Source organism: Natator depressus, chromosome 7, assembly GCF_965152275.1.
Source record: "Natator depressus isolate rNatDep1 chromosome 7, rNatDep2.hap1, whole genome shotgun sequence".
NCBI classification, from domain to species: Eukaryota; Metazoa; Chordata; order Testudines; family Cheloniidae; genus Natator; species Natator depressus.
Window position 1 is genome coordinate 38,429,151 of NC_134240.1, and position 14,722 is coordinate 38,443,872.

The 14,722-nt window shown below is 40.7% G+C and overlaps 1 protein-coding gene across 6 annotated transcripts in view; it reads right to left on the bottom strand.

Moving 5' to 3' along the window:
• The window catches only part of ATG7 (autophagy related 7), a 250,065-nt gene that overhangs the window by 180,943 nt on the left and 54,400 nt on the right, over positions 1–14,722 (bottom strand). For all 6 annotated transcript variants that reach the window (XM_074958162.1, XM_074958160.1, XM_074958161.1 and 3 more), the window contains exon 16: positions 6,401–6,481. In XM_074958162.1, the coding sequence (XP_074814263.1) occupies positions 6,401–6,481 (81 nt within the window). The remainder of the gene's footprint in view (positions 1–6,400; positions 6,482–14,722) is intronic.

Genomic DNA, 14,722 nt, shown 5'->3' on the forward strand with positions numbered 1-14,722 from the left:
TCTAGTAGTAGTAAGTACATCTGCATCTTCGTGACTCTGCCTGAATTTGATGAGTGTAGAGCATTCATAGACCTCACTGCTATGATGATATAAAAACTGCTTCCACAACTGCCTCCAAAAGGTATCCAGTTCCCTGAACAACCAACAAATGCTGTGAGAACATCACTTGGTTCGTAGTTTCTGGCAAGCAGTGGGGATTGAGATTGGGCATATGCTTATTGTGCCCTATCCCATATTGTGTGTGCACATTTATTTAGTGTGGGGCTTTTATGGGCAAGGAGGCTTATCTGGTATAATTGCTTGGATTCTTGTCTGCATACCGTATCACATTGTTTCCACCCATTGCTATGGATTAATTGAGAAATTATGGAACAAAATACACCCATTCTACTCTATATGGTACTTTGTTATACAGCCCAGAGAGTCTTTTAGATCAGTTGCTCTCAATCTTCCCAGACTACTGTACCCCTTTCAGGAGTCTGATTTGTCTTGCATACCCCAAGTTTCACCTCACTTAAAAACTACTTGCTTACAAAATCAGACATAAAAATACAGAAGTGTCACAGCACACTATTACTGAAAAATTACTTACTTTCTCATTTTTACCATAAAATTATAAAATAAATTGGAATATTAATATTGTACTTCCATTTCAATGTATAATATACAGAACAGTATAAACAAGTCATTGTCTGTATGAAATTTTAGTTTGTACTGACTTCACTAGTACTTTGCATATAGTCTGTTGTAAAACTAGGCAAATATCTAGATGAGCTGATGTACCCCTGGAAGACCTCTGCATACCCTCACGGGTATGTGTACCCCTGATTGAGACCCACTCTTTCAGACTGCGTATTAAAAAGTGACATAACTCCCAAATTCCTACCAATTCATGCTCATGTTTAGCCTGCCCACTATTTCTCCCCTGCACAAATAAGAAAAACTTGATCCTGCCCATTGAAATCTTCCCCTCTTCCTCCATTCCATAGTATAGTCACATCACCATTAGAGTTATGTTCTGTGCTGATGTAGGTTTTAAGATTTTTAACCATGTTTGCCAGTACTCAACTCTAAAGAAATAAATTTCACCATTGCTCACCCTGTGAAGCAGGGACCTCTTGGTGCCAACAGGCAGAGGGTACAGGAGTGCCTAAGGGTTACAGGGATTCCCTGGGTCTGGTATCCACATACTAGTTCTCCACTGAAAACCAGTGTGTCAGTGCCCATCATAATTACTGCAAAATATGTGTACCGATAATATATAAGAACTTATGTTTATATACTGTAAATTATGTTCTTGAGGTCTGAGTTGGGGTTGGTCACAAGAAGGTGATAAACAAGGGTCTTTCAGGCAGGAGATGCTTAGATGGAGATTCTAGACAGGAAACAAGCAAAATTACCCTTTTACAAGCAAAGACAACAGATTGTTGGAAATACATCTGGAGGTGCTGAGGTACACCCACTTATCCTTCACCCAGGGGATAAGCTGCCAGTGGGGGATCACAGCTGGTCTGGCTGTTTAACACTGGGAGAGAAACTTTGGGTGAGCTAACCTTTTTGAGAAAAAATGTCTTGTTTGTTAAGTTTAGGCTCTAAAAAGCATGTTACGATTTTATTTTATACGTAACCAGTTGTGTCCATTAATTCTACATGCTTCTTCAATTTTTTGTTAAACTACTACTTGTTTTTACTAAAAAATATTTAAATACTGTGCGTTGAGCAGCGTGGTGATCCTGAGGTATAACTGGTAAGCAGGTGTGTACTATTCCTTTGGGAGTAGCGGGTCTGTGAATTCTGTGAGTATCCAGTGGAATGGGGTTGGGAACTGCAGGGGGACACTTTGAATGCTCAGGCATTGGAGTGTGCTTATTGTTAACACGTACAGAGACAGCTGGGCCTGCAGAGGCCTGGAACGCAGTGCTTGTGTTGCCAGAGGTTGGTAGAGTCGGGGAACTGACCCCCAGCAGGCACACCCAAGGTTTCCTCATGCTAAAGGCAGGTGTTAGCGAGATGCCTCAACTTTGGGTACCTCCAGGAGGTGTCACACTCACATTCCTGTCTTCATATTTTCTTGGTATGTGTCATCTGGGACTCTTTGTATGTATCTCACACACTCTCTTGCCAAACCAGTATTAAACCCTCTGCCAAAAGCACCTTTTTGTCAGTATAAGTGGTGTATACACTAGGAGGGTTTGCCAGTGTAGCCACATCAGTGTAGACTATGCTTCAGACTATGTTTAATTTCCTTCAGATAAATACTACTTACCTATCTCACAGGAATGTTATGTTTGTTAAATAATGTTTATTCAACCATTTTAAAACATAAAATATGTCATCATCTTCACTTCTCTAAGAGATCATCAGGAAAGAATGAGAGATATCTTGAGACACGAGGATGATACTCCGCCATACCAAATTCTTGAAAGTCAACAGGGTTCCAGAGGAAACAAAGTCCATAATCAGGGCTCTGGTTCATCAATGCCTCCTAACTGCATTTTCCTCACTTTAATCATATTCCTTTAGTAACATTTGCAGCACTATCTTGTTTGTGTTACCAGAAAGCTTTTCAGCCTAATTGTGTCTGCTATCATAGACTAAAGTTGAAAGGGTTGTTCTCTGTTTGCAATCCCGTTAGTAAGGATACAATGAAGTCCTATTTTTAGAAAATAAAAAAAAGTGAAATGTATTGACTTGAAACACTAGGAATAAGCATGAGCAGCGATTTTGATGGGTGAAGGGTAGCTGAGAGTAAGTTTATGTTTCAGATAGCTTATTTGTAGTGCCCTACCAAATTCATAACCATGAAAAACAAGTCACAGACCATGAAATCTGGTCTCCCCTGTGAAATCTGGTCTTTTGAGTGCTTTTACCCTATACTATACAGATTTCACGGGGAGAGACCAACGTTTCTCAAATTGTAGGTCCTGACCCAAAAGCGAGTTGCAAGGGGGTCACAAGGTTAGTTTGGGGGGGGGTGTCACAGTATTGGGCTGACTTTGGAGCTGGGTGGCCGGAGAGTGGCGGCTGTTGGCCAGGCGCCCAGCTCTGAAGGCAGTGCCCCACCATCAGCAGCACAGGAGTAAGGGTGGCAATACCATGCCATCCTTACATTTGTACTGCTGCTGGCAGCGTCTCTGCCTTTAGAGCTGGGCCCCCGGCCAGCAGTTGCCACTCTCCAGCTGCCCAGCTCTGAATACAGCACTGCTGCCAGCAGCAGCGCAAAAGTAAGGGTAGCAGTATTGTAACCCCCCTACGATAACCTTGTGACCCCACCACAACTCCTTTTTGGGTCAGAACCCCTATAATTACACCACCATGAAATTTCAGATTTAAATAGCTGAAATAATGAAATTTACAATTTAAAAAATCTTATGATCGTGAAATTGACCAAAATGGACCGTGAATTTGGTAGGGTCCTATTTATTTGCTATGAAATATAAAAAATAATGAAGACTGAACAGTACTGTAAACATTGATGTTATGATTAAAAAGGAAATGTAATAGCTTTATAGAATAAATGCTTCTTCATTAGTCTCCTCGAGCAATCAGCTAATAAGGTGCTCCACACTGGGCACAACAATAATGCCATTGAAGTCAATGGAACTACTAGCACATCCAAAGATACACACAAGCATTACTGCTTGCTTGTTCCATCTACCTACTTAAGCACTTGTAATAGTGCTCTTCACCATAGTATCTGAACACTCCCCAGGAGCAGGTGGCCTGATTTTCCTCCCTATTTCAACTGAGGAACAAACAGACACCTTTATCTCCACAACATTTAATAAACTGTAACCTTTTATCCCACGAAAACACACTTGTTATCATAAACTGATTTATTCTGTATTGAAGAACTTGGGACTCTTCTGCCTCAGGCCAGTGGTGGTGAGACTTTTAGATACTACAGTGAGTGTACCCCTACACTGCTCTTTTGTACCCACTATCAAACTGAAACTGCAGGGTCACTAATTTTGCAGTAGTCAGCTTGCCATTCCAGCATGTGCAGCACTAATAAAGATTGGAGGAGATCATAGGAGGGAAAATCAGCCTCCCCCCAAAAAAACAAAAAAACCCAGTGGTTTCCTGCTGTGATCATCCCAATATTCCTGAACAACTGCCTCAGAGAAATGAGATCCTCCTTGGCATGCAGCCTATTTGGGACAGACAAGGGATAACTTGATGCTTCAATGTCTGGGGCTCTTCTAGGTGAAAGTGAAGTGAAATGAAATCTAAACTCCAAACGTTAAGGCAGTTTAGCTGCCTCTTCACCATCTACCAGCTGTACCTGTTAAAATTTAACATTGTGGCTGTTTAACTTTTTTTCTTTTTATTCAAAGGTGGTGTAAAATGATAATGCAAGAATGGGACTGGGGACAGAAGAATAAAAATTAATAATGTTAAAATCAGTGCAATAATGCCAAAAAACAGCTTTTACAAAAGCATTTACAGCACAGGAGAGTGAACGTAAAATCAATGGCATCTCTGATCTGAGCCATGATGAAATTATGCTAAGTTTATGCATTAAGAAAAATTCACATACAAAAAACCATGAAAATATAATTGGATTTGTCATTTCGAAGTATTAGTATCAGATATCCAGATAATAGGGGGTGACATACTCCTATGCTAATAAAGGGAGTTAGCCAAATAAACAAATGCTGTGTTTCTACTGTAAGGAAATACATGTACCAATGAAGCAACCTTTTCAGCACAAAAGTAATTTAATACTCAAACCGCATGAAAAGTGATCTCTATGGGAATAGCACAGCTGCTAAAATCCAAGTCAGTTTTTATTAAATCATCAGGATTGTTTATGTAAAACAGGGCTCTTTTAAAATGACCACCAAGAGGAAATCATTTGCTAACAAAAACGGATACCCGCATTTAATTTAATGGTGTGTGTGTACACGTACACACAAGTACGTGTACATCAAAGCTGTATGTGGTCAGTATCTCTAGTCATAAGGTAGATGAACAGGAGGTGAAAAGGCTACTTAGGTGGACAGACAAATTTAGTATGAAATATCAGATTCCGTACTTTCAAAAAAAACAGGATAAACTGATTAACTTTTTTTTATAAAAAACAAAACACATAGGATAACCCTCCATAGAGTACCTCTGCAAAAACATACTAGTGGAAATAAAGAGAAAATGACTTTTTTTAATGACCACTATATTGCTTAGCTACTCAAGAGAGTAGAGATGTGCTCCCAACAGAACTAAGAGTTTGTAAATTTAGCACTGGAGTTTTTGAAGAGAATATGCACATAAAAGTCCTTGAGGGCCTGGACTAACATATAAGCTATACTACAGGAGTGAGCGGTATACTGTATCAACAGAAGTTTCTGCAAGACAGAACTCTAAATCTTCAAAAAAAAAAAAAAAAAAAAAAAAAAAGAATCCCCAGCCCCTCAAGATCTGTATTTTTAAATATGAAGGATGAGTTTAGTGTAAAGAATGGAAAGAAATTCCTGCAGCGAGTCTCTGGGTACACAAAACTTGACTGAATTAACAGCATTTCCATGTGTGCCAAATTTTGACTTAAACCACTGACTCTTCATATTGAGATATCCCAGTCAAGACCACTAGGACTTACACTACACAGTCCCAGAAAAGTTGCCAAAGACAGTTTTCAAGGATACAATACAGGAAAACAATCCAGCAAGGAAGAGGCCTCACACAGACACATGAGTGGTATGTACCAGTTTTCTGGTAAGATTCAATTCAGAATTCCAGTAACTCCTGTAATCCATTAGTCAAGTCAGGATGTCAGCACTAGCATGAAAACTAAGCACCTCTTTAATACTACACAGTTATAAAGGTAATTTTTACTTTATCCCTACATACAAGTCTTTATCAAGAAAGATCAGCTATTCACACTTTACCTAACTGCAAAAGGCACCCAGTGCAAGTGTGTTAAAAAGAGGCAGAAGCAGACTTCAGAAATCATTTCTCAAATAATTAAAAAAGATTCTTCAACTGTACACTTTAAACTATGTCATAATGTCTCTGGATTAACAGTACAGCAGCATGTTGTTCTTGGTGCCTTTTCACTGAAGATAAAGGGAAAAGCCCCATTATACTGGCTTCCTAACTTTGCCCATAATGTATCTATTTTTTTAGATGTCAGCATGAAACTCTGATGTAGAGAGACAGTAGGTGACAGACTTGACATCTCTATGCAACCCAAGGAAAACCAGAAAATAGTGTAGGGAGAGGGGAGTCAGACCAAAATGGTTTAATCTGTAGCCAGGACATAGGAATAAGTATTGGGTTAGATCCCAGATCCTAAAGAAACAAGAAAAAGAAGTGTCTTTGAGTGAACCAACCTTAGATGCCACATAACCTGATTGTAAAACACTGCATATTCAGAAATAAAATACAAGCAACTCAGACTTACTTTGGGAGAGCAGGCTGTGCACTTGTCAAATGCAAGGCTGACAGGAAGGACATTATCAAATCTTGATAAAAAGCCGCGAATCTGGAAAGAAATAAAATGTACATTCATATCATGTAATTACAGCATGCGTATTTCCAAAATTCTAGCTGAGTTAGACATGTTCAGCAAGGGAATGATCATCCTATACCTCTGCAAAATCAGAGTGGTGCTAATTTAATGGCCTCAATAGTCTGTTCTATTAAATCTGTACTGGTACAATATGTGAATTGGTTGATTTTTCTACAGACACGTGTAATGGTAGGACAATATAAATGCAATAATATTTAAATATGAACGGAGGCACAGCACCACCTGCAGTTTGAACTTTTTAGTTAATGTTGAGAAAACAGCCAGCCATGTCATAACTTTCTTCTCCTGTGCATTTCCCTAGCTTCTCTCTCTTTATAAAGATTACAATCTGAAAATGTAAACATTGTGTATTCCCGTACCAAAAGGCAGCTGCTGACCTATTTGACATATTAGAAAAGTATAAAGAAAACTAATACACACACAATTTCCAGAGAATTTCACCCATTATGTTTTAAAAAGATAACCTTCCGCATGAGATCTGAATGTACAGTAATGACGTAAATGGAAATGTTAACCTGTCTGCAGATAGTCTGAAACAATAGCTCTCTGAGATGTGAACTATCCTATTCATCTCAGTGGATATTATCTCTGAAATATGACAACAATTTAAATGTAATTAACCATTTCACTATTGAGCATTTTAGCAGAAACATGCCTATTTTTCATTGATGGATGCAGAGGGGCAGCTAGTTGCTCTCAAAGGTCACCAGCATGGGGATCAGGAAATTCAAGCCCTCATATTCCCAAATTTAAGTCAAATCTGCTCCTGTCCCAAAGGGGGAGGGAAAGAGGAGACCCATCCCTTCTCCAGTGCCAAAAGCCTCAGTTTCTCTCATGGGGAAAAGAAAACAAAAAACAGCTTCCACACTTTATTTCCACTACCAGGTTGTCAAAGCCTCCAGTTTCCCCCAAGACCTTCTGCTATTCACTATCAATATAAAAATCAGCAACCTGCTGAACAGTGAAAATTTAGGACAGCATAGACTAAACTGTTCATTAGCAAAATATAAATCAAAACACAAAGGAGATGCTGCTGTTTGAACCTGACTAGAGAGGTGAGAGAAAGGCATAGAGGGAGTCAGTGCCACATAAATTATGTGGCAGGGGCCACAAAATTAAGTCTAATATGTCACAACATGTCCATTAAAAGATACTACCTCACTCACCTTGCCTCTCACTGGATGTTCTGCTTCATACAGAATTGGAAATCAGTTGTTTATATCAAGATCATTCTAATTATTTAGCAGGTTCTACACTGCATTAATATTTATACATTATTATTATTACCTTACCCCACTACCACCTTGGTGTCTCTGATGGTCAGTCCTCCTATAGATGCTTCCAAAATGCTTGGGAGGTACTGACATTATTACTGCTTTTCACCATTATTATGTTGGCCATTTTGTAATTCTGTTATGCTGGGAAACCCATAACACTGCCACAGAGTACACTCAGGTCAGTTGTAATAGATTAATACTAACAGAGAACAGTAAGTAACAGCATCGTTCCAGTGTAAACTACATTGATTTTGCCATGTACTTTGGTAACTACTGTAACAATACAATTAAGTTAGCCATATGTGACAATATAATTACTCACGATCAATAATTTATCAAAAAAGTGCCTCTCATTGCTCAAATCACCTTTACATCAAACATACGTTGCAATTGAAGGAAGGCCACATTTTTAAGTAACATAAAACATATAGAAAGGTCTGAACTGGCAAATTAGACGGCTTGTACTCATACGACTTTTGTGCAAAAAGCTCTGAACCCAAGAACATTCTTTATCAAGAGGACCCATGCTCTATTATTTTGGTGAAAAGTAACAGTAATAAATGGACAAAATATATTATCCAAACTACAGAAACAATCTAACAGAAGTGAGCAGGTTTGCAGGAGTCAAAATCTGGTCCCACATTCACACCCGTTACTGGATTTTGGGGAGCTACATTAAAAACCAATACAGATAGAATACAGTTCAAACGAAAATAAAAACCTTTCAGACAAAAAAAAGATAAGTTCAACATAAAAATATTGTATTTCATACTGACAGCAGCTGGCCCCAAATGACTGCACAGCAATTCATTTATGGTATCAATTTCATCAGACTTGCTTAGTCTAGACACTTCACTTTAACAAGAGACTGGCAGAGGTTAACCTGTCTACTAAAAACTGAATCATAATTTCAAAGCCATAACTGCACATTAAATTACATAATGGCTACATCTGATACTTTTTAAACAGTGAACTTTATACAGCTGTAGGAAAATGACATCAGGGCAAGCCAGATATCAGGCAACATACATAACCTATGATAGTTGAATTTGTCCTCAGAGGCTCCTGATTTCAGTTTGTTCTCAGCATCTCCTGGGAACTAACTACAAAAAAAAAAAAAAAAGAGGCACGCCAACCCAGGAGAAGAGCCTAAATGCTTTTCAAAATACCTATTGCAAATGAAGCATAGCTTAAATAGAGCTATTAGCGGTCACAGCAGCAAGCAACCGGCACACAAAAGAATGTACAAGAATAAGCGGGAGCAACGACACCTACCAGAGTAAATCCCTACTCTAAAATAAAAAGAGCAGTCACAATCTGCTATGTCAACAATCCTGGGGTAAGAGTATGGCTATGCCTATTCTTAAACCGCTGCTGCAGCTGTGCCGCTGTACCACTTCAGTGTAGCCACTCAGTACAGCGATGGGAGGGGTTCTCCCGCTGCTGTAGTTAATCCTCCTCCCTTAGAGGGAGATAGCTAGACTGATAGAACAATTCTTCTGTCAACCTAACCCTGTCTACACTAGGGGATAGACTGGCTTAACTGCCTCGCTCAGGGGTGTGGATTTTTCATAACCCTGAGCGACAGAGCTGGGTGAACTTACCTTTTTAGTATAAACCTGCACTGAGACTCAACGGGACAGTCCCCCTGCTGGTATAAATTGACAGCTCCACTGCAAAAGCAAGAGCCCAAATAGACACTGAATGCTATGTCTACATTTAAAAGCTACAGTGGTACAACTGCAGTGATACAGCTGTGCTGCTGTAGCATTTCAGTGAAGACACTTAGTACAGCGATGAGAGAGGTTCTCCTGTTGCTGTAGGTAATCCACCTCCCCCACAGGCAGCAGCTAGGTTGACAGAAGAATTCTTCACTGACCTCTTGCTGTCTACACCAAGGGGTACGTCGGCTTAACTGCGTCTCTCAAGGGTGAGGATTTTTCATGTTCCTGAGAGACGTAACTATGCTAATGTAACTTTTCAGTGTGGACCAGCCCTTACACTGAGCCTGTACTGTGTCCGTTTGGGTCCTTGTTATTTATGGTCTGTCATGTTCTTTTAGACTACACTCTTATCTCAGAATTACTACAATGGTACATTGTGAATGGTGGGCAGGGATTAACTCTGGTGTCCTCCTGCCAAAATTATCATAAACACTTAAAAGTTTTATTGACTTTTCCTTTTTATTACAATAAAACAAATTAATTTAACCACAGGACCCTGGGTTCAAGTTGTTACTTTAATGATCTGACACAGGCTCACAAATGCAGATCAGGAAGAAATTATTTTTTCTCCTGAACCCTCTCTCATCGCCCATTTTGTTTCCTTCTCCTATTTTTTTCCATGGTATTCCTTATTTCTGCACCTCTCTCTCTCTCACCTATGGCCTCATGCACAAAGCAATCACCCTCTCTTCTTCCAAGAGTCAAACCTAAGTTAACTAAGAAAGAAACGTGTCATGCACTGATCATAAAACTATATTTAAAACCCATAATAACCTATACAACAGGACCATGCTCTGGGTTTATTTGTCTATCCATTTAGATCACATGGCCCTTGTAGCAGGGACTACCTCCTCTTCTGTGTTTTGAACAAACAAATAAGAATACTACAAATAAATTCAGATCTTATGTGGAGATTATCCTGAACTCACCCTCTTATGATAGAGTGTCTCCAAACACAGGGTACTCATGCAGTCTGTGGCCAAATTCTGCCTTCAGATGTACGTTGATGGATTTCCTCTGAAGGCAGAAGGTGGTCCTATCACTATTTTCAGTTTTAAGGAGAATATTTCAATCTCAGTTCTGAATTGCGTTGCTTATTATTTCAATTAACCACTTGGTGGCACTGACATACAATATCTGAATTTATATATAGGCAAGTAACTACATTAACTTGCTACTTTTATTTTCTATTAAAAATAGATACATATCAAATATTCTTTTCTTGTATTAAGCCTAATTTTTATTACATTGTCAGCTTTGATTTATGCAAGCAGCCAGACTTTACACATGAATGGTGTGGAACTGAGCATAATTGAAAATCAGGTCATAGAAGTCTCAGATTGGGCACCCAAAAACGGAGGACTACACTCCAATCCTCTTAGTCAAACTGAAAGAGAAGTTACTCACTCTGCTCACTAAATGTAATTCTTCAAAATGTGTCTCCCTATGGGTGCTCCATTTCAGGTGTGTGCACATGACTCATGCACCTCTGGTTGGAGCTTGTCATTTGCAATGTCTGTTCAGCCCACGCATGCACTGTTGATATCCTTGTGCCCTGCACTGAGGATATATCAAGATGCACAAATGAACCACCCTCAGCTCCCTCTCCACCGCAGAGTCTCAGAAGGAAACTCTGAAGCAGAGGGAAAGGAGGTGGGTAATGGAGCACTACTTGAAGGAAGGGAACTCCTGTTGAGTGGTGTGCTGGGAAGTGGAATCTTGATTCCTATCTTCTTGATGGGAGAGGGTTGGAGAACTGCTGGCGATCAACTGCCCATGGATCCCAATATGAGCATGGAGGACCATATGGGGGAGGGGGTGACATCCAATATTGTTCTCACCAAAAGCGATGAGGTCCCACACTGCTGTCCTGAGCAACACAGTATGGGGAGGAGGCAAGCAGCCCTCAGCAGTGAAAGAACAGGTTAAGGACTATTTAGAAAAGCTGGACATGCACAAGTCCACGGGTCCAGATCTAATGCGTCCGAGGGTGCTGAGGGAATTGGTTGGTATGATTGCAGAGCCACTGGCCATTATCTTTGAAAACTCGTGGCGATCGGGGGGAGGTCCCAGACGATTGGAAAAAGGCAAATATAGTGCCCATCTTTAGAAAAGGGAAGGAGGAGAATCTGGGGAATTACAGCCTCACCTCAGTCCCTGGAAAAGTCATGGAGCAGGTCCTCAAGGAAACCATTTTAAAGCACTTGGAGGAGAGGAAAGTGATCAGGAACAGTCAACATGGATTCACCAAGGGCAAGTCATGCCTGACCAACCTGATTCCCTTCTATGATGAGATAACTGGCTCTCTGGATATGGGAAAGCGTGGACGTGATATATCTTGACTGTAGCAAAGCTTTTGATACAGTCTCCCACAGTATTCTTGCCAGCAAGTATGGATTGGGTGAATGGACTATAAAGTGGATAGAAAGTTGGCTAGATTGTCGGGCTCAACAGGTAGTGATCAACAGCTTGATGTCTAGTTGGCAGCCGGCATCAAGCAGAGCGTCCCAGGGGTCAACATCTTTATTAATGATCTGGATAATGGGATAGATTTCACCCTCAGCAAGTTCGCGGATGACACTAAGCTGGGGGGAGAGGTAGATATGCTGGAGGGTAGGGACAAGGTCCAGAGTGACCTAGACAAATTGGAGAATTGGGCCAAAAGAAATCTGAGAGGTTCAACAAGGACAAGTGCAGAGTCCTGCACTTAGGACGAAAGACTCCCATGCACCGCTACAGGCTGGGGACCTACTGGCTAAGCAGCAGTTCTGCAGAAAAGGACCTGGGGATTACAGTGGATGAGAAGCTGGATATGAGTCAGCAGTGTCCCCTTGTTGCCAGGAAGGCTAACGGCATATTGGGCTGCATCAGTAGGAGCACTGCCAGCAGATCGAGGGAAGTGATTATTTCCCTCTATTCGACACTGGTGAGGCCACATCTGGAGTATTGCATCCAGTTTTGGTCCCCCCACTGTGGAAGAGATGTGGACAAATTGAAGAGAGTCCAGCGGAGGGCAACGAAAATGATCAGGGGGGTGGGGCACATGACTTATGAGGAGAGGCTGAGGGAACTGAGCTTGTTTAGTCTGAAGAAGAGAAGAGTGAGGAGGGATTTGACAGCAGCCTTCAACTACCTGAAGGGGGTTTCCAAAGAGGATGGAGCTTGGCTGTTCTCAGTGGTGGCAGATGACAGAACAAGGAGTAATGGTCTCAAGTTGCAGTGGGGGAGGTCTAGGTTGTATATTAGGGAAAACTATTTCACTAGGAGGGTGGTGAAGCACTGGAATGGGTTACCTAGGGAGGTGGTGGAATCTCCATCCTTAGAGATCTTTAAGGCCTGGCTTGACAAAGCCCTGGCTGGGATGATTTAGTGGGTGTTGGTCCTACTTTGAACAGGAGGTTGGACTAGATGACCTCCTGAGGTCTCTTCCAACCCTAATCTTCTATGATTCTCCCTGTCTCTTCAAGAAAGGGGGTTCCTGTATGGGTATGCAGGAGAGGCCTGAACAGAGATTGATGATAATGAAAAGGGAGGTGAGTCAGACATTACTGAAGATGTATAATGGTCTGGAGACCAAACGGTTCTTCATACCAGGAGACCATCCATACTTAGAAGCAATGGAGACTCCCGCTCAGCAATCACAATGGATCCTTCGGGTACCTAAAGTCTTGCAGTACCAAGCAGAGTTGTGCTACCAAGTTGAGTTGCAGCACTAAGTGAGGTTGTGGTTCTTGTGGTCTGACTGAAGTGGAGCAAAGGCAGTAGTCCATCATTAACAGTCACAGCTTGGCTCCTCTATGCCCTGGATTTGAAGGCTAAACAGAAATTACATTTCTGTGGGATAAGAGACTCCCCTTGGCAGTGACTGCACTTAGCATGTCCGTTACTGACTGGGCTACCCTCTCTACCCATAATGCAGTATTTAAACCTGCTGAACTAGGCATGCCACTCTCAGGGAGGATCTACTGGGAGGAAATAAAATAATCTTCCAAATAACCAGTAACTAACTACTACTAACGAAAAACTAAAATATACCAAGCTAGACTGCAGCCAGCAAATAGCCAAAGCACGCACAATGCAGACATGCTAAGACCTGTCTCAGGCAGAGATGGCTGAAAAGGAACTGAGGACACTTCACCTGTGCAGTCTGACATAGCCTTGGTGAGGGTCATGAGAATATCAGCAGCGCATGTGCGGGCTGAATGGACACTGCTAGTGAAAATCTCCGATCAAAGGTGTGTGTGACACTACTCTAAGAATAATAATGCCTTACGCTATGAGCAGTTCTATTGCCATCAGAATTGAGACTATTCATGAAGTAAGTTTCTATTTGATGCAAGTATCAATCAGAATTTGGGACTGAAGCACCCAGAATTAGAGAAAATTATTTGAAAAATGAAGCCAAGATGTCCTTAAAAGCCACAGGAAAAAGTATAACTAGGGAAGAAAAAAAAAAAAAGAGATGCAGCAATGTTATAAGAAATACCAACTAAAATGTTCCTAACGAGAAATTAGACTGGGAAACTAAGGCAGTTCCTTCCTTTTATACTAAAGGAATATGGTATGGGCAAAGGGGGCAAAATGATAGGATTACATCTCCTTAACCAACAGGGAACTCTTTGTCCAAACACAGGGAGACAGGGTGAGAAAGAAAATGCTGACCTTGCATGAAGGCATTGCAACACAGCTAACTATTATATGTGCAAATGTCTCTTGTAATAAACACAGGATTTCTGACCACTTTGTAAAAAGTAGTTTTACTAGACACAAAAACAGTAGCTTGACTTAATGCATTTCCTCCTTTGGAAGGGAGACAAAAATCCTAAAATTTGCAATAACGCTAGCAAGTAACTACACAAATACTGCTACCATACTTTCCCCACATACGGTTGCATATTCACCGGGCTTAAAGAAGGTAAAACAAAGGAGTGGCCAATAAAGTAATTCTTTAGACACTAAAAATCAGAAAAAAGTATCTAGTGAAGTGAGTGAATGGCTGGACAGTTGCATTGCTCAAAGAGATAAGCAATACACAATAGGATTAGTTGCCATAGTACTTAGAAGACCTGGATTCCTTTATTTTGACATTTGACACCCAATGAAGAAACTTTTGCTTAACAGTATCTGGATGGAAAAGACTAATTTAACATAAAATGTGGAAGCAAAACCATGTCTCACACAAGAAAAATAAC